Here is a 25,336-nt window from a genome sequence, read left to right as displayed (position 1 = left end):
CTCTTTTGAAATCATCTACGGCGCGGGCCTTACAATGGAAGCTGGGTTTGGCCGGGTTGGTGAAGGGTCGGTTTTAACTGACACATTCCAGCTTTCAAATGGGAGTCACTTCGAGTTTTTTGTTATATTCATCATTCTATGCAGGCCTTGCCTATTCATATTGCAGTCTCTTATTCAAATCCATTTATTCAAAATTGCAAACTGGAGAGCTGCTGCATAAATAAAGCTAAATAACTCAAAAAAAACAATTACTCAGAAAAATGAATGTAAATGAGAACAACCCTATTAAATATAGAAGAAAATACTAGCAGCTAAAAATCAGTGGCAGAAGGCAGAGTGTGTGGGTTGTCGATGCTGAGCACTTGGCAATGTTGGCCAGAGACTGACCATTAGGGGAGATTGTGGATGCACACCTAAGGCCAATTTCAAAAATAGACTGACCATTAGCTGATAAAGAGAAAATAAAACATAAGCCAAACCAAAACATTCCACACTAAGAAACTTCCTGCGGCTCACGTGACCCGTAACAGCCAATCAACTCACACCACATCGCTACTGGATTAACCAAGAGGGCACGCCGTGACGTTTTGCCTAGTAAATGTAGCTGCGCAGATGTTACAGCAGAGAGGCTGGTGACTGGAAACAGCCATTTTTTTAACTGGCAATATGTTTTCATAAAGAACAAATCTGCGAAATCCGAGACCTAAAACGCTTGTAGAGACAAATGTCCCTGGTACGCTGAGGTGCACGCAGGTTACACACATCCGATTCTAACATTGAATTGTTTCTAATTGGACAGAGGTTATCACAGCCAATCAACTAGAGCTTTCATTCCCATTTTCAGTGTATTTTGCCAGCTTCCTTTAGGAACCAAGCGCGGCTGTGTGTCATGTTTTGTTGTGGATAAACGGAGCCTTTCACGGATCTGCGGACTGGCACCAATAACAAAGATGGCGGCAGGAATTGCTGGGTCTCAGGGTCACGTTTCCTGGGGGAACGAGGCTCCTCCTAACAGTGCTGACGTGGTTGGCAGCGGTACAGTACAACGTCAGCTTTAGACACAGGGGGAGGAGAGGAGAGGAGAGGAGAGGAGGAGGAGGGAGATCCTAGAAAGTGCCTCCCGTGTCGCTGGTGTGTGTGTGGCAGATACAAGCCGCGGCCCTGCATGCGCCATCCTACCACCATGGGCATCCGTAAGAAGAACAGCAAGACCCCGCCGGTGCTCAGCCACGAGTTCATTATCCAGAACCATGCGGACATCGTCTCCTGCCTGGCCATGGTCTTCCTGCTCGGCCTTATGTTCGAGGTGAGAGCAGAACAGCTGGGAAAGGCCGAGCCCATAGTCCTTCTGGGTGGCACCGACCTGCTCCTCTCCTGGGGCATAGGGAACTATTGCTTATACCAACATGGCTCACATGTGATATTGTTATCCTTTCTGGGCTCTGAAGCATGCACAACTGTCTCTCGTGGTGACCGAATAGAAAAGGAGCTGTGAGGAACTTGTATAGGTATAGCAGGTATAGTAGAGATGGTGTCTATAGTAGCAGTGGGATATTAGTCTCTGGGAAGGGACTGTGGGATAGCAGGTATAGTAGGGAGAGATGGTGCCTATAGTAACAGTGGGATAATAGTCTCTGGGAAGGGAGTGTGACTGTGGGATAGCAGGTATAGTAGGGAGAGATGGTGCCTATAGTAACAGTGGATAATAGTCTCTGGGAAGGGAGTGTGACTGTGGGATAGCAGGTATAGTAGAGATGGTGTCTATAGTAACAGTGGATAATAGTCTCTGGGAAGGGAGTGTGACTGTGGGATAACAGGTATAGTAGAGATGGTGTCTATAGTAACAGTGCATAATAGTCTCTGGGAAGGGAGTGTGGCTGTGGGATAGCAGGTATAGTAGGGAGAGATGGTGCCTATAGTAACAGTGGGTATAACAGTCTCTGGGAAGGGAGTGTGACTGTGAGATAGCAGGTATAGTAGGGAGAGATGGTGCCTATAGTATCAGTGGGATAATAGTCTCTGGGAAGGGAGTGTGACTGTGGGATAGCAGGTATAGTAGGGAGAGATGGTGCCTATAGTAACAGTGGGTATAACAGTCTCTGGGAAGGGAGTGTGACTGTGAGATAGCAGGTATAGTAGGGAGAGATGGTGCCTATAGTAACAGCGGGATAATAGTCTCTGGGAAGGGAGTGTGACTGTAGGATAGCAGGTATAGTAGGGAGAGATGGTGCCTATAGTAACAGTGGGTATAACAGTCTCTGGGAAGGGAGTGTGACTGTGAGATAGCAGGTATAGTAGGGAGAGATGGTGCCTATAGTATCAGTGGGATAATAGTCTCTGGGAAGGGAGTGTGACTGTGGGATAGCAGGTATAGTAGGGAGAGATGGTGCCTATAGTAACAGCGGGATAATAGTCTCTGGGAAGGGAGTGTGACTGTAGGATAGCAGGTATAGTAGGGAGAGATGGTGCCTAGTGTAACAGTGGGATAATAGTCTCTGGGAAGGGACTGTGGCTGTGGGATAGCAGGTATAGTAGGGAGAGATGGTGCCTATAGTAACAGTGGGTATAACAGTCTCTGGGAAGGGAGTGTGACTGTGAGATAGCAGGTATAGTAGGGAGAGATGGTGCCTATAGTATCAGTGGGATAATAGTCTCTGGGAAGGGAGTGTGACTGTAGGATAGCAGGTATAGTAGGGAGAGATGGTGCCTAGTGTAACAGTGGGATAATAGTCTCTGGGAAGGGACTGTGGCTGTGGGATAGCAGGTATAGTAGGGAGAGATGGTGCCTATACTAACAGTAGGATAAAAGTCTCTGGGAAGGGACAGTGGCTGTTCGATAGTAGGGAGAGATATTCCCTATAGTAGCAGCAGGTATAATTGGTGCCTTTTAATTACATCTATTGCACAGTGCTGCAGGATATGTTGGGACTTTATAAATGAATGTTAAATATTTAAAAGGGTATGAACACTACTACAAAAGAGTCGGGGCTTCACATATTTTGCTATAACTTAAGAGTCCTGCACTAAAAAGGAGTTGGTGACCAGGAGGATTCATGTTCCATAGCTGGGGTACATACTGCAAAGGCTTTTATAGCAGGACTATTCCAGCAGTTACAAGGACCTCTTGTGAGGTGGAATGTCTTCTTGTGTAACAGTTGATGTGTCTCCCTTTTAAAAGAAGGCACACGTGAAAATACATAGCCCTACTCTGTGTATTTTATTGAGTACCCATACCCTATTGAAAGATTACTCTAACATATGTTAGTTTGTGTGAGTGAATGTAGGGACTCCAGAACTGGAATCTTAATTTTCTTTGTGGCCCTACCATTTCTCAACTCTGCTAGTACTCTGCTAGTACTCTGCTAGTTTCTCCTATCACAGATGTCTGTATGCTGTGCCTTTTCAGCTGTTTAACTACAGCCCAGGTCTGAGGTCCCAGGTAGTAGCAAAGTACTCGTCTACCTATAGATACTGCTCTGCTGGTACAGCTGATAAAACCATATGTCTTGTAACAGGTTAAAGAAACTGTAACATCAAAAAATGTAATTGTTTTAAGGTAATAAAAATAGAATGCAGTGTTGCTCTGCACTGGTAAAACTGCTGTATTTGCTTCAGAAACACTACTGTAGTTTATATAAATCAGCTGCTGTGTAGCAATGGGGGCAGCCATTCAAAGGAGAAAAGGCTACATAGCAGATAAGCTCTGTAGAACATAATGTTATTATTTATCCACTATTTAACCTGTGCCATATAGCCTTTTTTCAATTTCCGCCATTACTACACAGCAGCTTGTTTATATAACCTATAGTAGTCATTCTGAAGCAAACACACCAGTTTTACCAGTGCAGGGCAACAGTACATTATATTTTTATTACTCATGTTCACTTTTTGCTGTTACCGTTCCTTTAAGTACATGACAAATACCTGCACTCCAAGGAAATCGTTTAACCCATTCCTTCTTGGTTTTAAAGGGAACATGGTGTTTTTCAAACTACCTAATTAGGCAGGCAATAGGAAATAATATAAGGTGATTGTTTCAATTTCAGCTAAAAAGTGTCATCTTAAAAAAAAAATTGTACCTTAAGCTCCTCATGTCTATGTTATAGACGTGTCCTATCTGTGTGCAATAGGATATGCCCTCGGCTTTCCCTAGTAAAGACAGTTCCCCTTCACTATAATACTTGGCAGATGTTTGAGGCCTGTATCATAGGCTTATGTCATGTGACATTGTCTCTGCTAGAGACTTTCCAGTCTGCTGCCAACCATCCTGTTTTCCAGCATCACTGGCAGGCAATTCATGCTTTTTTTTTTTTTAGTGCATTTCGATCCGTAATATGTTGTGATGCAGTGGATTGGCCAGCAGAGAAAATGCTGCATGTAACTTAAAGGTATACTGTCATGGGAAAAAATGATAGTCATGTTAATAGTGCTGCTCCAGCAGATTTCTGCACAGAAATTTGGAAATTTGACATGGGGCTAGACATATTGTCAGTTTCCCAGCTGCCCCCATTCATGTGCTCTAGATAAACTTCAGTCACTCTTTACTGCTGTGCTGCAAGTTGGGCTGATATCACCCCCCCCCCCCCCCCAACATCTTAAAGGAAAAGGAAAGCTATGGAGGCAGTTTATTGCCAATAGATTAGCTGCAATAGTACAAGCTAGAATGCTATATTTATTCTGTAGAATGTTTTACCATACCTGAGTAAAAAGCTTTAGAAGCTCTGTTTGTTTAGGGTAGCAGCTGCAGTATTAGCTTGGCGTGACATCACTTCCTGCCTGAGTCTCTTCCTGCTCACTCATGGCTCTGGGCTCAGATTACAGCAGAGAAGGGAAGGGCGGGAGGAGCAAACTTCCTTCCGGAGTCTCTCCCTGCTCGCTTATAGCTCTGGGCTCAGATCACAGCAGAGAAGGGGGGGGGAAGAGGAGCAAACTGAGCATGCTCACGCCCAGGGCAAAGAGGTTTTAAGCTGAAGGCAGGAAGTCTGATACAGAAACCCACGTGTACACAATAGAAGGAAAGAAATGATGTGTTTCTTTTGACAGAGGACTCAGAGCAGCATTACTTTGAGGGTTTACTGGTTTTTTAAGGTGGACCTTTCAGATAAGGCTTACAGACTTTTAACCTTTCCTTTTCCTTTAACAACAGAACAATGGGAAGGTAACCAGATAGCAGCTCCCTAACACAAGATAACAGCTGCCTGGTAGATCTAAGAACAGCACTCAATAGTAGACTCCAGGTCCTACTGCGACACATTCAGCTACATTGAGTACAAGAAACAACTGCCTGCCAGAAAGCACTTCCATCCTAAAGTGCTGGCTCTTTCTGAAAGCACATGACCAGGCAAAATCACCTGAGATGGCTCCTACACACCAATATTACAACTAAAAAAAGATACACTTGCTGGTTCATTTCAGGTTGAGATTGAGCAAAAATTAACTGGGAAATGATCTTCTGACACCGCCTTATCTATCTCACATGAAACTGAAAGACTTAATAGTTTATACAGCACAGCAGCAATGGGAAATAGCAAAATGATGGCCTGTTAAGAAGCATTGTGACTTGTATATGTTTGTATGAAGTTTTATAAAGGATTGTTTCATCCATTTATTGCTCGGCCAAAACCACAAATACAGTCTTTGATAAAAGATTTAAACCATCACAATTTCTTTTTGTGGGTTGTATCACTGCAATAAATGGATTACAACCCCATAATAAAATGTTCTTAGCAAGTATTAGAAGGCACGGATATGGGATCCATTATCCAGAAAGCTCTGAATTACAGAAAGGCTGTCTCCCATAGACTCAACTTTATCTAAATAATCCAAATGTTAAAATTTTTTTTCCTTTTTCTCTGTATTAACAAAACAAGACCTTCTACTTTGATCCAAACTAAGATATAATTAATTCTTATTGGAATCTAAACTAGCCTATTGGGTTTATTTCATGTTTACATGATTTTCTTGTAGACTTATGGTATGAAGATCTAAATTGCTGAAAGATCCATTATCTAGAAAACCCCAGGTCCCAATCATTCTGGATAACGGATTCCATACCTGTTTTACAAGTGTACATGGAAACTCTGTTTGGTAGTAAATTGATAGTCAAATAGTTATTTTTTTTTGTATACAAACATTTTTAATGCTTTAGAAATGGATAGATTAACAACTTTGCAGTGAATTTATAACCTTTGTAAATATCCTCTGAGCGTTTTGCTACTTGTATAATATTAAAAGGTCACAGCACCATTGATTTTTTTTATTTTCTGTTTGTATTTGATTAATGGGTAGTTGGATGTGTAATTTTTTCCCTCTTGGTTTTTTATCGTTTACAGTTTGTCTGGCTAAACTTTTTTTTCCCCCAACTCCTTCTATAGTGTCATAATGTCCTGACAGCAAGCTATCAGAGGGAGCAGGGTCGCAGGGGCATATGGCTCGGCATTACTGGAATGGTTAGCCACTAGCCAGCAGAACTGCTCATGGCTTTCTACAGACCTCGCGCTGCAGTACAATCCCTCTGCCCATAACCTGTACTTAGTTAGAGCAAGTTTAAAGCTTTGCTTATGCAGCATTCCTGGAAATGGGAGCACATATTGCCTATTCCTGGATCACGGAATACATAGTAACATAGTAAGTTTGGTTGAAAAAAGACACCCGTCCATCAAGTTCAACCTATTAACTCTATTTTAAGCTGCCTAACTGCTAGTTGATCCAGAGGAAGGCAAAAAAAAAAACAATCTGAAAGCGTCTCCAATTTGCCTCAGAGGGAGAAAAAATTCCTTCCTGACTCCAAAATGGCAATCAGACCAGTCCCTGGATCAACTTGTACTATGAGCTATCTTCCATAACCCTGTATTCCCTCACTTGCTAAAAAGCCATCCAACCCCTTCTTAAAGGGATCCTGTCATCGGAAAACATGTTTTTTTTTCAAAACACATCAGTTAATAGTGCTGCTCCAGGATAATTCTGCACTGAAATCCATTTCTCAAAAGAGCAAACAGATTTTTTTATATTCAATTTTGAAATCTGACATGGGGCTAGACATTTTGTCAATTTCCCAGCTGCCCCTGGTCATGTGACTTTAGGAGAGAAATGCTTTCTGGCAGGCTGCTGTTTTTCCTTCTCAATGTAACTGAATGTGTCTCAGTGGGACATGGGTTTTTACTATTGAGTGTTGTTCTTAGATCTACCAGGCAGCTGTTATCTTGTGTTAGGGAGCTGTTATCTGGTTACCTTCCAATTGTTCTTTTGTTTGGCTGCTGGGGGGGAAAAGGGAGGGGGTGATATCACTCCAACTTGCAGTACAGCAGTAAAGAGTGATTGAAGTTTATCAGAGCACAAGTCACATGATTTGGGGCAGCTGGGAAATTGACAATATGTCTAGCCCCATGTCAGATTTTACAATTGAATATAAAAAAATCTGTTTGCTCTTTTGAGAAATGGATTTCAGCGCAGAATTCTGCTGGAGCAGCACTATTAACCGATTCATTTTGAAAAAATTTTTTTTCCCATGACAGTATCCCTTTAAAGCTATCTAATGTATCAGCCGGTGCTACTGACCCGTGTATTCCTTGTGTACTTAGAGCCGCAGCTTGAGCGTAGCTTTGTGTCAAGCTCTTAGCGTCTGTGAACCTAGTATTTACATATCACAGCTCATTCAATCTTGTATGTTTGCACTGCAGTTCTGCATTGGAAACTGTAAGACTAGGGCCTGAATATATGGAGTCTCTGCAGGCGGAAAATACGCTGCCTGGGCGAATTTTAGAGAAAATTGTAAAATGACGCGTTTCAGCACCAAAATCCGCCAAGTGGATACAACGCTGGAGCAGAGGAGCATGAGCAGGAATCAGATTCTCTGCCTGTTTCCCTGCAAACCGAGATCTGCAGTAGTCTGGCCCTAGTCTGCGTAGTTGTGTTTTGTTGCACAGGTGAGTTGGGAGTTTACTGACTGTTGCATTTTAACATACAGATATGGGACCTGTTATCCAAAATGCTTGGGACCTGTTTTTTTTTTTGGATAAATATCTTTATGTAATTTAGATCTCCATACTTTGTCTCATTAGGGTAAGGGCACACGCTCAGATTCGGGGAGATTAGTCACCCAGCAACAAATCTCCACTTCTTCAGGGCGACTAATGTTCCTGAACTGCCTCCCTCCGGCTAGAATGTAAATCGCCGGCAGAATGGCAGTCGGATCGATTCGTTTTCCGAAGTCGCCAGAAGTTTCCTCGTGAGGCGACTTCGTCAAACGAAGCGCTCCTAGTGCCATCCAGCCAGCGATTTACATTCTAGCGTCCGGAGTCAGTTTGGGAAGATTAATCGCCCTGAAGAAGAGGAGATTTGTCGTCGGGCGACTCATCTCCTCAAATCTGATCGTGTGCCCTGACCCTTAAACATTAAATTAAACCCACTTTGCTGGTTTTGCCTCCAATAAGTGTTAATTATACCTTAGTTTGGTTCAAGGTATTGTTTTATTTTAACCGAGCAAAAGGATTTGCCTAAAACAGAGTCTATAGGAGATGGCATTCCTGGAATTCATTTTTTTGGATCTTTCTGGATAATTGTTTTTCTGATAACGGATCCCATACTTGTACTTAAAAAGGAAGATCATTCATAATATGTTCCTCATAGTGCAATCTTAACGAGCTGTTTGTGACTTTATGTGGCCATAGATCTTTTTGTTATCGTAGGTCCAAGCTTATCCTAAAACTATTGTTTACATGTACGATGGCTATTTAAAGTGATATTTAAAGCAAAGGTACAAAGAGGTTGAAATGAAATGGGTATTTTTGACTTTGAGTTTCAACCACACACTTCAACACAAACTAGTTCAGTGTGATACATGTGAAAAGTAACAAACGATTAAAACGTAACCTTTACTGAAAACATACTAAAATGAGGAACGCTCATAAGCCACACACTCACTGCAATGACCAACTGTCTGCAGTGCTGGACAAGTGTCCATAAAAAAACAATCAATTAAAAAGGAGCATATGGTAGAACGGTGGTGCCAAATTAAATTTTAGTTAGACCTCTCCATGAGTAAATTCTGAAAGTGCCTCAGTATCGTGCCACCCGTTCCCACCCTTCCATGAGTGACCCACATTAGCAAAAACCTGCCTATCTACGTAGGGACAGGGTGGGAGCTAGACAGCCCACCTATGCCGCCCGGTTGCTACCTGTAGGTTGCTACCTGCTTGGACCTGTTAACAATTGGACAGTGGATAGAACTGGATAGAACTGTGAACAATGAAAATCGTCTAACCTGACAGATTGATTTTCTGACAGATGTTGGACAAAAAATCTTGGCTGGATAAACTGCCAGCATAGGAAATCTGCATCATAAGCCAATTACAGCTAAATTGACGTATATGGATGTAGATTTAATGGGGGGGTGACAAACTTTATTAGCAGATGTTTTTTTCTGTTAAAAAACAAGACCTTTGTGTCATTATCATTGCTGTAGATCAGTGCAATGATTTTTGTAGCTGGGAACATGTATAGCTTCTGCACCTGGTACTATTAATGAACTAGAACTATATCATTGTGAGGAGTGTTGCATTTGGTAAGTCGAGGGGTATATGAAGCGTATAGTGAAGGCTGCAGTGTGTTGTACTTGTGCTGGCTGGATGCCTGGAGCTGCAGTGTTAACGTGGCAGTACTGTACTGCTTAACTCAGACATATGATCCATAAAGCAAACAGACATGGGAGATCCCAGGCTGGATTTAGTGTATTTTTTTTTTTTACTGGTTGTTGTCGTCTACGAGTTTGTGTATGAAAACCAAGTTGTCCCTGTTCTCATAAATCTCCAGTGAATCCCACTTTTGCATGAGTTGTCTTGTGTAAATTGGACAGGCTAGACCCTCCTGGGAAGATTCCCTGCTGTTCACAACAGAAACTGTAAAAAATAAAATACAATAAAATTAGAATCACCTTTTTACATGACTGAGTTATCAGATTGCATTGCCAGTGTGTTTCTTCTGATCGTTCCAAATTATCCATAGAGATAGTCAATAACCCCCAAGTGGACGTAGTTATGCAGGAAATATTTCTATCACTGATTGTATTTTAGGTCCTTCTTTTGATTAAAGATACTATCGTGACTCTTTGCTGTGCAATCAGGCATGCTGGTAACTGCATTAGGTTTTCTCCACGTGAGATAACAATGATATAAATCTTATTAGGGTTACGTACGAGATAGGGTCTGTAGGTTTGTTCTTAAGTGGAATTTGTATGTAAGTTGAAACATTTACTTATTAAATACAACGTAGACAGATGTTTATCTTAAAGGAGAAGGCAAGGCTAAAACTAAGTAAGCTTTATCAGAACTGTCTATATAAATACACTGGTAAACCTCAAAGTAATGCTGCTCTGAATCCTCTCAAAAAAAAAAAAAATACTTTCCTTATATTGCGTATACATGGGTTTCTCTATCAGACTTCCTGTTTTCAACAGAAACCTCCAGTGATGGGTTTGAGCATGCTCAGTTTACTCCTCTCCACACTCTCCCTCCCTGCTGCAATCTGAGCTCAGAGCTATGAGTGAGCTGACAGAGACTGAGGCAGGAAGTGATGTCACACCAAGCTAACATGGCAGCTGCTATCCTAAACAAACAGAGTTTATAGAGCTGTTTACTCTGGAATGGTAAAGCATTCTGCAGAATAAATATAGTGTTTGAGCTTGCTCTATTGTGGCTAATCTATTGGCAATAAACTGCTTCAGTAGCTTTCCTTCTCCTTTAACATAGTATTTATTTTTACCTTTCTGTGCTCTGCCGTAGACAACACACGCCAGAGGGGAGTAGGTGGTTTATTAAAGCAAAATGCTAATAAAGGCCAAGCAAACCATAGTATGTTTCTGTAAAAGCCCCCGTTTGTAAGTGTGTATTGTATGTAAGTCGAGGACAATACAGGGTATTGTGTATATTCTGTCCCTGTATTCTATTGTGTTGTGTTTCTGTGGGTTGGATGCATATTTTACACTACCTTTACCTCGTCATGCGTTTATTTATTTCATTTAATTGTGCAAAGCCATAATAGTTATTACTCAAATAAACCAGACTACTAACACAGCAATAGCACAAAAGCTGCTGTTGGCTTATGGAGTATTTGACTTGTTGCTGAAAAAAATGCAAAACATGGCGACTTTTTCTTGGGGGTGAGGAGAGTTTGGGCTCTTGCACATGGGTGAAATTTTTTGTGTTGTTGACATACCTAAGCGCATCAGCTAATTGAATTATTTAATTGTGTTTTGTTTTTAACACACCATGTTGTGCTTTTTGCAGTTGATGTGTGTTTAAGATAATAAAAAAGAGGGTTGTGTTTGAAACTCACAAAAACAAAATTAAAGCAGTGATGTACTATAAGATCCGGTCGAGAAAACATGCGGATCTGTCCCTGATATCTCGTGTTTTAATCCAATAGTTGACCCTAAGGCCAAACAATCGGATTACAACAGTCGGTATACCAGCCGTTGGGTGAGGACTGCATGAACTAACCAATGTGGTCCCTGATCCAATTGGAATATCATACCCACACAGTTGTCATCTGGGTCATTTTTGCCCAGGTATCCATTGGGTTGGCCTATCAGAGGTCCCCATAGGCAGATAAACTGCAGTATCGGTCTAAAGGGCCCTTATTGGTAGATTAAAGGAACACGAACACCAAAAACTGAAAGTAATTAAAATATATATATATGTACTGTTGCTCTACCCTGATAAAAACTGTGTGTTTGCTTCAGAAAGCCTACTATAGTTTATGTAAACAAGCTGCTGTGTAGTCATGGGGGCAGCCATTCATGCTGGAAAAAGGGGAAAAGGCACAGGATACACAGCATATAATATGTGTTTTTACCTGCTCAGCATGTTTGTAAATGCATTTATGAAGGCCCTGAGTACTGTGTTCAGCAATCCAGCGTTAAATATACAAGGAATATAGTTTTTAAAACAAAAACAAAAATTCAACAGCTGCTCTTTGGATTAACCTGTTGGAAGTATCATGGAAGATATGCTGTGCAAAATAAAACATGTTTCTGATATAGTTAGTTAGCCAAAAATGTAATGTATAAAGGCTGGAGTGACTGGATGTCTAACATAATAGCCAGAACACTACTTCCTGCTTTGCAGCTCTCTTGGTTTACGCTGGCTGGTTAACAGGCAGTAACCAATCAGAGACTTGAGGAGGGGCCACGTGGGTCATATCTGTTGCTTTTGAATCTGATCAGTTGCAAACTCACTTACATATGTCCCATGTGGGGCCCCCCCTTCAAATCGCTGACTAACTCAGAGTTAGAGAGCTGAAAAGCAAGAACTAGTGTTCTGGCTATTATGTTAGTTAGCCAAAAATGTAATGTATAAAGGCTGATGTCTAACTATATTAGAAACATTTTTTCTATTCTATTTACCCAGTTTTTATTTTCACACTGAACTGTTCCTTTAATGTTGTTTCTAGTAAAATAGAGCAGGTACTTACTGTATAATCCAAGGTATTAAGAAAGCAGCATTCTTTACAAGATTTGGTCAGGCATGTACAGTAGCTCAGGGCATTTTGCAACAGACAATCCTGTGATGGTCAGTCCAGACTGAAATTGTACCTTCTGAGTGGCTGCTCCTCATTTCTTGTCAGAACAAGGCCAACACCAATAGAACAGTGCTATTTGGCCACCTCATCAGATGGTCAATTTGTACAGAATCTTTCTGGTTGTTACCAGAAATCCAGTTGCTAACGTGCTACATCCAGTTTGTCTTAGTTTGAAAAGTGGTGTGTATGATTAGTAGAACTTTATCAAAATACTATATAATAACATGGGATTTTAGCTTGTATCAGCATTAGATGGAGACCTCCAGGGCTCAATATTCTTCCTTACTCACTTTTTGTCTTTTCTTTCCTAGATTACAGCAAAGGTGGCTGTCATGTTTGTCACACTCCAGTACAATGTCACCATTCCAGTAGAAGGCAAGTACCTTTCCTATCCTGACTGGTTTTAAATATCTTTATTGTCCATAGATGGCCATATGCAGCATAAATGCAACTTTTTTCCCCCCCCACACCCTGCAACCAGGGTCCTAGGATTTCACCCTCACCACTTTATTTAAATAAATATCATTTATGTGCCCATTTGTTGCTTTTTATATATGCAAATTAATTAATGGCATAAATGTGTTAGATTTATGGTATATGTCTCGTACAAACACTTCATATATATTATTTCAAGAGAATTCTGAGCATTTGGTCTCTCCAAGCAAAATTCACAGCCAGATTTGAATTGACAGCTAGCTGAATGACCGTTAAAGGACCAGTAACCTCAAAAATGTTCTGAAAAAAATTTGTCCGTATGGTACGAAAAAAAGACAGCAATACACATTAAACTTTAAAATCGCTAAGTCTTTATTAAGAAATAACTTAACAAAGCGCTGCTTGCGCTCCTCTTCAGAAACAGCGACATCATGCGGCACTCGATTTTTTTCCTATAAGGAAAGCAGGGAGAAGAAATGGAGTGGTGCCGCACGATGGATCGCTGATCGCTTTTTCTGAAGAGGATCGCAAGTTGAGTTTCGGAAAGTTATTTCTTAAAGGAGAAGGAAACCCCCTGGGCGCAAAAACCCCTCCCCCCTCCCCCGTGTTGCCCACCCTCCCTCCTCCCCCCTGGCCTACCTGTCCCCCTGGGCAAATGCCCCTAACTTGTTACTCACCCCTCTGCGCAGGTCCTGTCCACGGAGTTCACAGTCGCCATCTTCTCCCACGCGCGTCTTCGTCCTGCTTTGACTGGCGTCTTCTGGCGCATGCGCAGTAGGAACATTTACCGGTACAGCTCTACTGCGCATGCGCCGAATGTCACGAAATCGGAAAACTTCGTGACATTCAGCGCATGCACAGTAGAGCCTTACCGGTAAATGTTCCTACTGCGCATGCGCCAGAAGACGCTGGTCAAAGCAGGAAGAAGACGCGCGTGGGAGAAGATGGCGACTGTGAACGCCGTGGACAGGACCTGCGCAGAGGGGTGAGTAACAAGTTAGGGGCATTTGCCCAGGGGGACAGGTAGGCCAGGGGGGAGGAGGGAGGGTGGACAACATGGGGGAGCGGTTTTGCGCCCAGGGGGTTTCCGTCTCCTTTAATGAAGACTTAGCGACTTTAAAGTCTAATTTGTGGTGGTGTCTTTTTTTCGAAGCATACTAACGAATTTTTTTTCTTTAAAAATTTTCTGTTACTGGTCCTTTTAAAGGGGTTGTTCACCTTCCAAACTGTTTTACAAGTTCAGTTGTTTTTAGGTTGTCCACCAGAATTAAAGATTTACTCCATTGCTTTCCATTTTTTTTCTTCAAATTATATACAGTTTTTCCAAAATTGAAGTTTGAATTCAATATTCCTATCTGTGTTTTAGTCTGGCAGCTCAGTATTCCGGGTGCAGATGCATTGTTACAATTTGCTATATTAGTTGATACATTTCTCAGCAGCATCTGTGGAATATTAGCAACTATTGTATTGATCCTAACAGTTGCCTTTAAAGGGGCGATTCACCTTCACTTTTTTCAGTTCAATTGGTTTCAGATTATTCATCAGAAATAGACTTTTTCCAAATCCTTTCTATTTGAAGTGTAAAGTTTCATTTTTCACCTTCTAAAGCCGTTCTAAATTGATACATTTAGAAACATTTGTTATCTTTGTTCCTGCTGAGCAGAATACCCAAGTTTCATTAAAGGCAGCTGTTAGAATTGATACAGTAGTTGCTAATATTCAACAGATACTGCTGAGAAATGTATCCGCTTATATAGCAAATTGTAACAATTCACCTGCATCTGCACCCGGAATACTGAGCTGCCAGACTAAAACACAGACAGGAATATTGAATTCAAACTTCAATTTTGGAAAAACTGAAAATATCAACAAAAATGTAGCAAATTGTAACACTTGAGATTCTGCTCCTGGATCGCTGAGCTGCCAAAAACTGAAACCCCAGAGACAGAAACTTTAAACTTCAAATGTGGGAAAAAAAACAAAAGTTGGAAAGCAATTGAAAAAAGTCATTGTTTATGGTGAACAATCTGAAAACAACTCAACCGAAATAGTGTTTGGGAGGTGAAAGACCCCTTTAACATTACATTATCTGGGTACTAGAGCTGTCAATCAAAATCTGACTCTGACTCCTGCATGAAAAGAGACAGGTTACTGATCGCAGGATACTGCAGAGTAACTGATTTCAGAATTGGTACAGGATTTTTAAGTGATTTATATTTAGAATGTTTTCTTTTTCCATGAGGTGTAGCTTATATTTAAAAGAGAATTCAATGTTAACTAAAAAAAAAAACCTACCCCCCCCCCACCCTACGTAGACCCTCCTCCCCCCAGCCGAGCTGCCCCCCTGGGGAAATGCCCCTAACTTTTTACTTACGCCTCAGTGCAAATTCAGGGGTCGCAGCCATCTTCCGGGTCTTTGTTTCTTCTTCCGTCACTTCGGCAATTTCCGTCCATTTCGGCACATATGCAGTTATCGCAATCTGGTAAATTGCTCCAACTGCACCGCTTCGCCGGTCTCAGTCACAGAATACCCGGAAGATGGCTGCCGTGAACTACGATCCCTTAATCTGCACGGAGGGTTAAGTAAAAAGTTAGGGGCATTTCCCAAGAGGGGCAGCTAGGCCGGAGGGGAGGAGGGAGGGGGTCTACATAGGGTAGGGGGGTAGGGTTTTTTTTTAGTTACGCTTGCATTCGCCTTTTATTTTGTGATAGGCTGTATGTAGAAATACCAGCACCTACAGCATGGAGAAAACTTTGCCACTTCTATCTAATGATTATTCTATCCATTTGACTGGATGTTTGTGATTCTTTGTTATCTAACAGCCTCTGCTCTACTGGGATTACTGTAGAGAACTATTGGAATCATTTTAAATATGGCTCACAAATGTAATTGTATGTATAAAACATGTTTGTTTGGAGCCATTGAGCTTCCCTCACCCAAAACTTGTTTATCTGAGTATTGCCTCACCTTCACAAATGCATTGGCATCTACGGGTTTCAGTCTATGTGACATTTATTTCTCTCAAGTGAGATACACATGGCCTTTCAAAAAGCCAACTGATAGTACTATGAGATAAATGCAGTCTTTTCTGTTTATCACTTTGCTCTTTATAGCAAGGCTTATATCTAATTCCACTGTGAGCTACCTTAGAAACCCATATTATCCTATTATCGGGGGGGGGTGGCCGGTTCCACAATAGCCGCAACTTCCCAGCTGTTCGGTTCCTATATTTAGATGCAGCTTGTGTTTATCACAAAACAGCCCACTGTCAGTCTCAGAAGAACATGAGTGGGAATCATTATTTGATCACGTGCCAAGCTGCATCATCTCATCACTTGTGAGGTTCATTTTTTTTTTTTAAAAAAAAAATCAGATTTCATCACATCATTAAAAGCAACTTGCAATCAGTAAAGGATGCTTGCCATGGTTTTGTATGCCATCTTTATCAATTTATATAAAAGCCTGTTAACTCTAATAAAGGGATGTCAAAACAGTATTGTTAAGCTGAATATAGAATGTGTGTATATAAATTAGGGATGCACCGAATCCAGGTTTTGTTCAGGATTCAGCCTTTTTCAGCAGGATTTGGATTCGGCTGGATCCTTCTCCCTGGCCAAACTGAATCCTAATTTACATATGCAAATTAGGGGCGGGAGGGAAATTGCATGACCTTTTGTCTCAAAACAAGGAAGTAAAACATGTTTTCCCCTTCCCACCCCTAATTTGCATATGCAAATTAGGATTTGGTTCGGTATTGGCTGAATCTGTCATGAAGGGTTCGGCCGAATCCAAAATAGTGGATTCTGTGCATCCCTTATATAAGTGCATAGATGCTGGTGCACACAGGGAATTTTTTCTTCAAAGTTAATGTTTATTTAATCAACGTTTCGGTCCTCCCTTATAAATTGCCATTGCACGTGATTATACATTTCCATATCAAAATCTGCTCAGTGTGTTTGCACCCAGACAGACGAAGTGGATTCAGGTGCAGACACAGAAAAGCGCAGTTGTGAGCTGAGGGGATGAGAAACAGCAGGGTGTGGCCTAGCCTAAATGCACAATTACTGATTATTTTCTGATAAAAACGATTAATTGTTATGTGTAAAAGAAATGCAAGTTCTCTTTTTTGAAATTAAAACAAATCTTGCAGACTGTAAAAGTATAAGGGTCAGGACACACAGTGATTCGGGGAGATTAGTTGCCGGCGACAAATCTCTTTATCGGGGCGACTAATCTCCACAAACTGCCTCCCCGCCGGCTAAAATGTAAATTGCCGGCGGGATGGCACTCGGAGCGAATCATTTACCGAAGTCACTCAAAGTTGCCTTACGAGGAAACTTCGGCCGATTTTGGGAAAACAACTCGTTCCGAGTGCCATGCCGACGGCGATTTACATTTAGGCAGGGGAGGCAGTTCTGGGAGATTAGTCGCCCTGAAGAAGAGGAGATTTGTCGCCGGGCAACCAATCGCCCCGTATCTCCCTCTGTGCCCTGACCCTAAGGGTTTAGTGCACTGGTCCATTGGGCAGAGTTGCTTGAACAAACATGAACTGCATGGAGTGCAAGAGTCAAGCTTATAAAACATGGATTGGCATTTACGGTTTTCTTTGTCTTTCAGGGGTGCTTGGAGAACCCACTTCGCTGTACCATTATGGCATCAAAGATATGGCCACTGTATTTTTTTACATGCTGGTGGCAATAATACTACATGCAGTTATACAAGAATACGTATTAGATGTAAGTTTATTCTTATGTTTGTCTCCTGAATAAAGATGTGTATGTGTTTAGATCTGTTTGTCCCATAATCTATCACCACAAAAACTATATCAAGCAGGGGCAGCTGAAAATGCTAAAAGAGGTTTAACTTCATTTCTTATAAAATTCCCAGTAATGTTTTCATTTTAAGAAAAACACTTGGTACAACGACCAATTTGGAAGTTTTAGGGCAGTGGCTCATGCTGCTACTGGGGGAGATTAGTTGGCCATCGACAAATCTCTTCTTCGGGCGACTAATCTCCACCAAAAGCCTTCCCGCTGGCAATTTACATTCTAGCCGGCAGGAAGGCATTTAGGGGAGTTTAGTCGCCTGAAGAAGAGGTGATTTATCGATGGCCAACTAACTATACTTAGGTTAGCACTTATTGTTAAAAAAAAAATACATGTGCAGCACTCTCATGAACAAATTATTCATATTCAAATAAGCATCGTCTGCCAGAAATTGGACTATGTTGTGAACAATATGTTTTAATTGCTTTTGAAAATCACACCTATGTGCCGAGTGCTTTTTTTTTTTTTATATGATGCCCCAAATGGTGGTTTGTTTTTTTTTACTACAAACTACTCCAATTACTCATGTGGGAGTGCAGCATATATTTTTTTTAGAAAATATATGTGTATACAGTCTTTCTCCTATGCACTTGGTCTAAACTGTTATTCTTGTTTCAGAAAATCAACCGGCGTATGCATTTTTCCAAGACAAAACACAGCAAGTTTAATGAGTCTGGACAGCTAAGTGCATTTTACCTGTTCTCTTGCATTTGGGGAGCAAGCATTATTGTCTCAGTAAGTAGACTTTCTAGTTATGTTCTGTCAATTAAGAAAGGCTACACTAACACAATGAATTCTATTTCGGAAAGTATATATATATATATATATATATATATATATATATATATATAGTGAATAAAGTACCCCCTCTTGTAAAATATAAGGATATTATAAGTTACCGAGGAGTTTCATGACCATATAAAAACACGAGGCGCGATATAAAAGGTGGCACGCCACTTCCTGACACCAGGACAGAGGACCCCATAGGTGGTTAAATTGTTGTGGATTGTTGTATGGAGCACATTGATAGGGGCAAATTCACGAAGCGCCGAACGCTAGCGTTAATTCGCTAGCGTTTGGCATTTTCGTTACTGCGCAAATTAACGAACGCTGGCGTAGTTTCGCTAGTGTTACTTCGCACCCTTACGCCTGGCAAATTTTCGCTAGCGACATAACTACGCAAATTCACTAACTTGCGCATTGTACTGAACGCTACCATTTACGCTAGACTTCCTTCGCCAAGCGCAATACAGTAGATAGGGATTGTTTCAAAAAAAGTCAAATTTTTTTCTAAGTCCCAAAAAACGCTGGCGTGTTTTCTACATTATGGGTGATAGGCTGAAAAAGATTGAAAATTTTTTTGGGGCTCCCCTCCTTCCCCCCTACATTTCCTGACTCATGGCAACTTACCTAGACAGTGGGCACATGTGTAGGGCAAAATAAAATTTTTATTTGATGATTTGAAGGTTTTCTAGGCATTTGTAGTGCTGATACGTATACCTCCATTGAAATTTGAATTTCGCGCCGTATGCAAATTAGCCTTCGCTAGCGTAACTTCGCTTTACATAGCGAATCAACGCTAGCGCAACTTCGCAACCTTGCGCTACCCCTGAGCGCAACTTCGGTTTTTCGTGAATTTGCGGAGCGCTGGCGAAGCGCGGCGAAGTTGCGCCTGGCGAAACTACGAATGTTAGTGAATTTGCCCCCAAGAGTGGTAGCTGAAACATTTGCTTTTTGCTTCAATAAACACAATAAGTCATGTGAGTGTGATCCTCTGTCTACATTGTACCGTATTTTCTGCCGATTGCACCCAGACACAATATACCTACTATACGAGTAGTGCTGTTGCGCTCTCTCTAGAAGTCTTCTCTTACCATTCCATGCAAGAGATAAGAGAAAAGCTATGGGCTAGTTACATCCTGCTGCTTATTCAGTACAAGCAGGGATATTCACTCACAGTTAATTAAGATCACAAAAAATAAAACACTGATTATTAAATTGGCTGGCCGTTCCGCTAGCCCATTGAGTCAGCAATATATCTCTGGTACTAGGTATTACCATAGCAACCACCTCAATACAGTAATGTTATTTTAAGCCTGCACAGTTAATTAGGATGTTTGTAACTAATTTCACCATAAGTATTCTTCTGAGGGTTGTATAATCCTCCACATAAACACAGTGGACAACTACATCAGTCAGTAGGTGTTTGTAAGATGAGCGCAGATTGACTTTGGGCCTGAGCAAACTAATTCATATTATAATGTATTTAAACCTCAAATTGCATGCATAGTAACAAATTGGACAAGTACAAATTGCTGCATGTGTGCAGTAGAGAATGCAAGAAGATACGTTTAATAAGTAATTCTATGTGTAAAATGCATTTTGTTATTTTCAATTTTAGGAGAATTATTTTTCGGATCCAATAAGCCTGTGGAAAGGGTATCCTCACACATACTTTCCGTAAGTCTTCAACATTTGTGTTTGTTTTATGAATCCGGTGCATATGTATTTCTGTGCTGCAAATAGGCAGATGGAAAACACACAGCAGCGTTTCATTGGCTAACACAGACACTAGTACCGGTGCAGTTGCTGGTAGCAGTCAGTCATTGAAGGAACTGTACCACTACATTTTTTTTCATTTAAAAAATCCAATGTACCCTGCACTAATAATTTATTGACCCTGCATAAAGTTTAGTATTATCAATGCTTTATTAAAAAAATACTATGAGAAAACACTGCTTCCTGCCTAATAAAAAAAAAAAAAGCGATAGGGTGACTCACTCTGCAGGATCTGCGCTCCACATCTCCTAACCCAAATTCTGCCAAAAACGTAAGTTAAGTGATACGGCTGTACGGAGGATTTTTCAGCTGCCTTACATAGTATCATAGTAAGTTAGGTTAAAAAAAGACACACGTCCATCAAGTTCAACCTTTGAACTCTATTTTAACCCTACAAACTTCTAGTTGATCCTGAGGAAGGCAAAAAAACCCATCTAAAGGCTCTCCAATTTGCCCCAGAGGGCGAAAAAATTTCTTCCTGACTTCAAAATGGGAATCGGACTAGTCCCTGGATCAACTTGTACTATGAGCTATCTCCCATAACCCTGTATTCCCTCCCTTGCTAAAAGGCCAGCCAACCCCTTCTTAAAGCTATCTAATGTATCAGCCTGTACAACTGATTCCGGGAGAGAATTCCACATCTGCACAGCTCTCACTGTAAAAAAAATCCTTCTCAATATTTAGGCGGAACCTCTTTTCTTCTAATCGGAATGGGTGACCTTATGTCAGCTGGAAAGACCTACTGGTAAATAAAGCATTAGAGTGATTATTATATGATCCCCTTATTTATTTATAAATAGTTATCATATCACCCCTTTAAGGGGTTGTTCACCTTTGAGATAACTTTTAGTATGATGGAGAGATTGATATTCTGAGACAATTTGCAATTGGTTTTAATTTTATATTATTTAAGGTTTTTGAATTATTTACCTTTTTATTCAGCAACTCTTCAATTTGCATTTTAAGCAATCTGGTTGCTAGGGTGCAAATTCCAATAGCAACCATGCATTGATTTAAATAAGACTGGAATATGAATAGGAGAGGGGATGAATAGAAAGATGAGGAATACCAAGTACCAATAACAATACATTTGTAGCCTTACAGAGAATTTTTGTTTTAGAAGGGGTCAGAGACGCCCATTTGAAAGCTGCAAAGAGTCAGAAGAAAAAGGCATATAACTATAAATCTATAAAAAAAAAAAAAATGAAAACCAATTGTAAAGTTTTTTAGAATTGGCAATTCTATAACATACTAAAAGTCACCTTGAAGGTGAACCACCCCTTTAAAGGAGAAGGAAAGCTACGGAGGCATTTTATTGCCAATAGATTAGCTGCAATAGTGCAAGCTAGAATGTTATATTTATTCTGTAGAATGTTTTACCATACCTAAGTAAAAAGCTCTAGAAACTCTCTGTTTGTTTAGGCTAGGAGCTGCAGTATTAATGTGGTGTGACATCACTTCCTGCCTGAGTCTCTCCCTGCTCTGGGCTCAGATTACAGTAGAGAAGGGAGGGGTGGGGGGAGAGGAGAGGAGCAAACTGAGCATGCTCTTGCCCAGGGCAATGAGGTTTAAGATGAAGGCAGGAAGTCTGATACAGAAGCCCATGTGTACACAATAGAAGGAAAGAAATGCAGTGTTTCTTTTGACAGGGGACTCAAAGCAACATTACTTTGGGGGTTTACTGGTATATTTAGATGGACCTTTCTGATAAGGCTTACTTAGTTTTAACCTTCCCTTCTCCTTTAAGCACCTCTTCTCCAGCATGAACAACCCCAATTTGGCAAGTTTTTCCTCTTAGCTAAGATTTTCCATACCTTTTACCAGTTTAGTTGCCCTTCTCTGTACCCTCTATAATACAATAATGTCCTGTTTGAGCACTGGATACCAAAACTTTATGGCATATATAATAATATAATATTATACATATGTAATATATATATATATATATATATATATATATATATATATATATATATATATATAATTTAGGTACTGGGCGTGGGTAATTTATGTCTGTTAGTGCTGTGAGCAGTGAAGAGTTGCGCTGACTTGATGCAGAGTTCTGTAGTCCTAAGATTTATAGCTCATCAGCGTGCTATCCTTACTGCTCACAGCACTTACAGAAATAAATCAGTCTGACACACAATGAAAAAACCTCTGTACAACCGTATCACGTAACTTCCGGTTTTGGTAGAAGTCTGGTTAGGAGGAGATGTGGAGCGCAGATCCTGTAGAGTGAGGCACCCGATCACATTCTATCACTAGACAGCAAGCAGTGCTTTTTCACAGTATTTTTTTAATAAAGCATTGATAATACTAAACTTCATGCAGGGTAAATCTATTATTAGTGTAGGGTAGAATCGATTCTTTTTTTTTTAGTAAAAAATGTTTAGTGTTACAGTTCCTTTAATTAGCTTGTATCAGTCAACTTCTAAAGACAAAGCTCTGATTGCTATAAACACCAGTGTATTGGTCCAATAGCTCCTATAAGTTAATGCAAAATGCAAAGCTGTTTGTTCCTGCTATTTTGTGCTTAGATAAAACACAGGATCTAGGAGCCCCATTTGCCTTTATGTTTCTGTGTGACACACAGGTGTGTCACCTTTTTCCCTAAGGGCAGAGACACGTGCTGCGATTCGTGGAGATTAGTCGCCCGGCGACAAATCTCCTCTTCTTTGGAGCGACTAATCTCCCCGAACTGCCTCTCCTGCCTTCCCGCTGGCTAGAATGTAAATCGCAGGTGGGATGGCACTCGGAGCACTTCGTTTTCCGAAGTTGCCTCACAAGGAAACTTCGGGCGACTTCGGAAAATGAATCGCTCCATGTTACTTATAGCTACTTTATGCACAGGATAGGTTACATAGTCCAGTCTGCACTCACACAGAAAATATTATGACATATTCTTTTCCAGAAGTGTGTTTAGAGATTTTCGTATTCTCATACTTTTATATAATTTATGTGTGTGTCTCTATATAATATGTTCCATTATATAAGTCTGTGTGTGTATCTCTTATGTTAAGAGGATATAGTATCTCATTCAGCATCATATTAACATTATTAACTATTTACCTGCATAGATTCCAGATGAAGTTCTTCTACATTTCCCAGCTGGCTTATTGGTTTCATGCTTTTCCAGAGCTCTACTTTCAGAAAACGAAAAAGGTACAAGTGCTTTGTTATGTTTGTCTATTCTTGCTAGTAATCTTACCTGGGATGTGTATGTATGCTTGCGAGTGTGTCTTAGGGTCAGGGCACACAGGAACATTCAGGGAGATTAGTCGCCGGGGATAAATCTGATATATCAGCGAGGCACATTCAAATGTAAAAAGAGCAACACAAGCATGAAAAAAGTTCCTGGGGATGCCAAATAAGTTCTGTGATTGGCTATTTGGTAGCCCTTATATTGGCTGGCAACCTACAGGAGGCTCTGTTGGGCAGTTCATCTGGTTGTTATGCAATTAAAGCTTGCCTTCAAGCCAGGAATTCTGTAATAGGCACCTGCTTTGAGGCCACATCATCCAAGTGGTTAGTGAGCAACCTGTTGGTTGGGGATCAGTGTACTAGATGGAGGTGCTATCTTTCTGCACCCCACCCACAAAGATTGGCCTACTAGAAAGCCAGGTGAGACATGATACTGTTAAAGGAGAAGGAAAAGCTAAAATTAAGTAAGCTTTATCAGAAAGGTCTGTTTAAATACAACAGTAAACCCTTAAAGTAATGCTGCTCTGTCAAAATAAACACAGTATTTCTTTCTTTCTATTGTTTACACATGGGCTTCTGTATCAGACTTCCTGGTTTCATCTTAAACCTCCAGTCTAGGGCTTGAGCATGCTCAGTTTGCTCCTCTCCCTCCCCCTTCCTTTCCTGCTATAATCTGAGCCCAGAGCTATGAGTGAGCAGGGAAACGCAGGCCGGATGTGAGGTCACACCAAGTGAATATGGCAGCTGCTATACTAAACAAACTGAGTTTCTAGAGCTGTATGGTAAAGCATTCTATAGAATAAATAGTGTTTTAGCTTGCAATATTGTGGCTAATCTATTGACAATAAACTGCTTCGGTACCTTTCCTTCTCCTTTAATCACTTGAAGTGAAAGTTATTGGAGTGAACTAATAATACTTAAGTAAAATTTCGAATTTGTTGGAAGTCCGCCTGCGTTACCTGTCCCTTTAAAAAAAAAAAAAAAAACAGTATGGCAGGGATTTTAAGGACCATGCCATTGAATGTTCTCCGGTAAGCAATTGTCGACACAGCAATAGTAGTGCTTTTATGCTTTTTCTGTAAATCATGCAGTGACTGGGAAGATTAATCACCTGTATCAATGTCAGGCTTCCTATGGCCTCATCGCTTTTCCATCCTTTAAATATTTACTGTATATACTGAATAATTGGCTTGTTTTCACAATATTTAGCATTTACTTCAACGTGACATTTTGTGTTTTGTAATATTTTTGTCATATTGAATTGTGAAATATTTTGTCCTTTCTTTAAAACCCAACAGGAAGACATTCCCAGGCAGCTGGTCTACATTGGTTTATACCTCTTCCATATTATAGGAGCTTATGTTCTCAAGTAAGTCTGTCTTTGTTTTCTTGCCGTAGAGTCATATTGGTTTAATAGCCAGAATATGTTTAGTCTCTGACTTTTCAAACAGACATCTTGATATCAAAGCTCTGTTATTCTTAATTCTTCCCATCGACAGACCAATCTCACTTTAGGGCCCATTGTATAACAACATCTGTTGTTTTTTATTCCAGCCTCAATCGCCTGGGTCTGGTACTGCTAGTTCTGCATTACTTTGTAGAATTCCTGTTCCATATGTCACGTCTGTTTTACTTCAGCAATGAGAGATACCAGAAAGGGTAAGTATCCCAAGCTGCAAAATGACTGCATGTAAAAGATCTGTTTTACTATTTTTATCTTGATTTTAACATTGTATAT

General features: G+C 40.6%; 1 protein-coding gene across 1 annotated transcript in view; it reads left to right on the top strand.

The window, feature by feature from the left end:
• The first annotated feature begins 1,126 nt into the window (after positions 1 to 1,126).
• The window catches only part of tram1.S (translocation associated membrane protein 1 S homeolog), a 30,022-nt gene continuing 5,812 nt past the window's right edge, over positions 1,127 to 25,336 (top strand). The window contains 8 exon segments of the mRNA NM_001088639.1: positions 1,127 to 1,306; positions 12,888 to 12,951; positions 17,630 to 17,748; positions 18,457 to 18,573; positions 20,240 to 20,298; positions 23,475 to 23,559; positions 24,897 to 24,967; positions 25,153 to 25,257. Coding sequence (NP_001082108.1) covers positions 1,184 to 1,306; positions 12,888 to 12,951; positions 17,630 to 17,748; positions 18,457 to 18,573; positions 20,240 to 20,298; positions 23,475 to 23,559; positions 24,897 to 24,967; positions 25,153 to 25,257 — 743 coding nt within the window. The 5' untranslated portion in view covers positions 1,127 to 1,183.

The sequence above is a fragment of the Xenopus laevis genome, chromosome 6S, assembly GCF_017654675.1.
Source record: "Xenopus laevis strain J_2021 chromosome 6S, Xenopus_laevis_v10.1, whole genome shotgun sequence".
Taxonomy (NCBI): domain Eukaryota; kingdom Metazoa; phylum Chordata; class Amphibia; order Anura; family Pipidae; genus Xenopus; species Xenopus laevis.
This window is presented reverse-complemented; position numbering and strand designations above follow the sequence as displayed.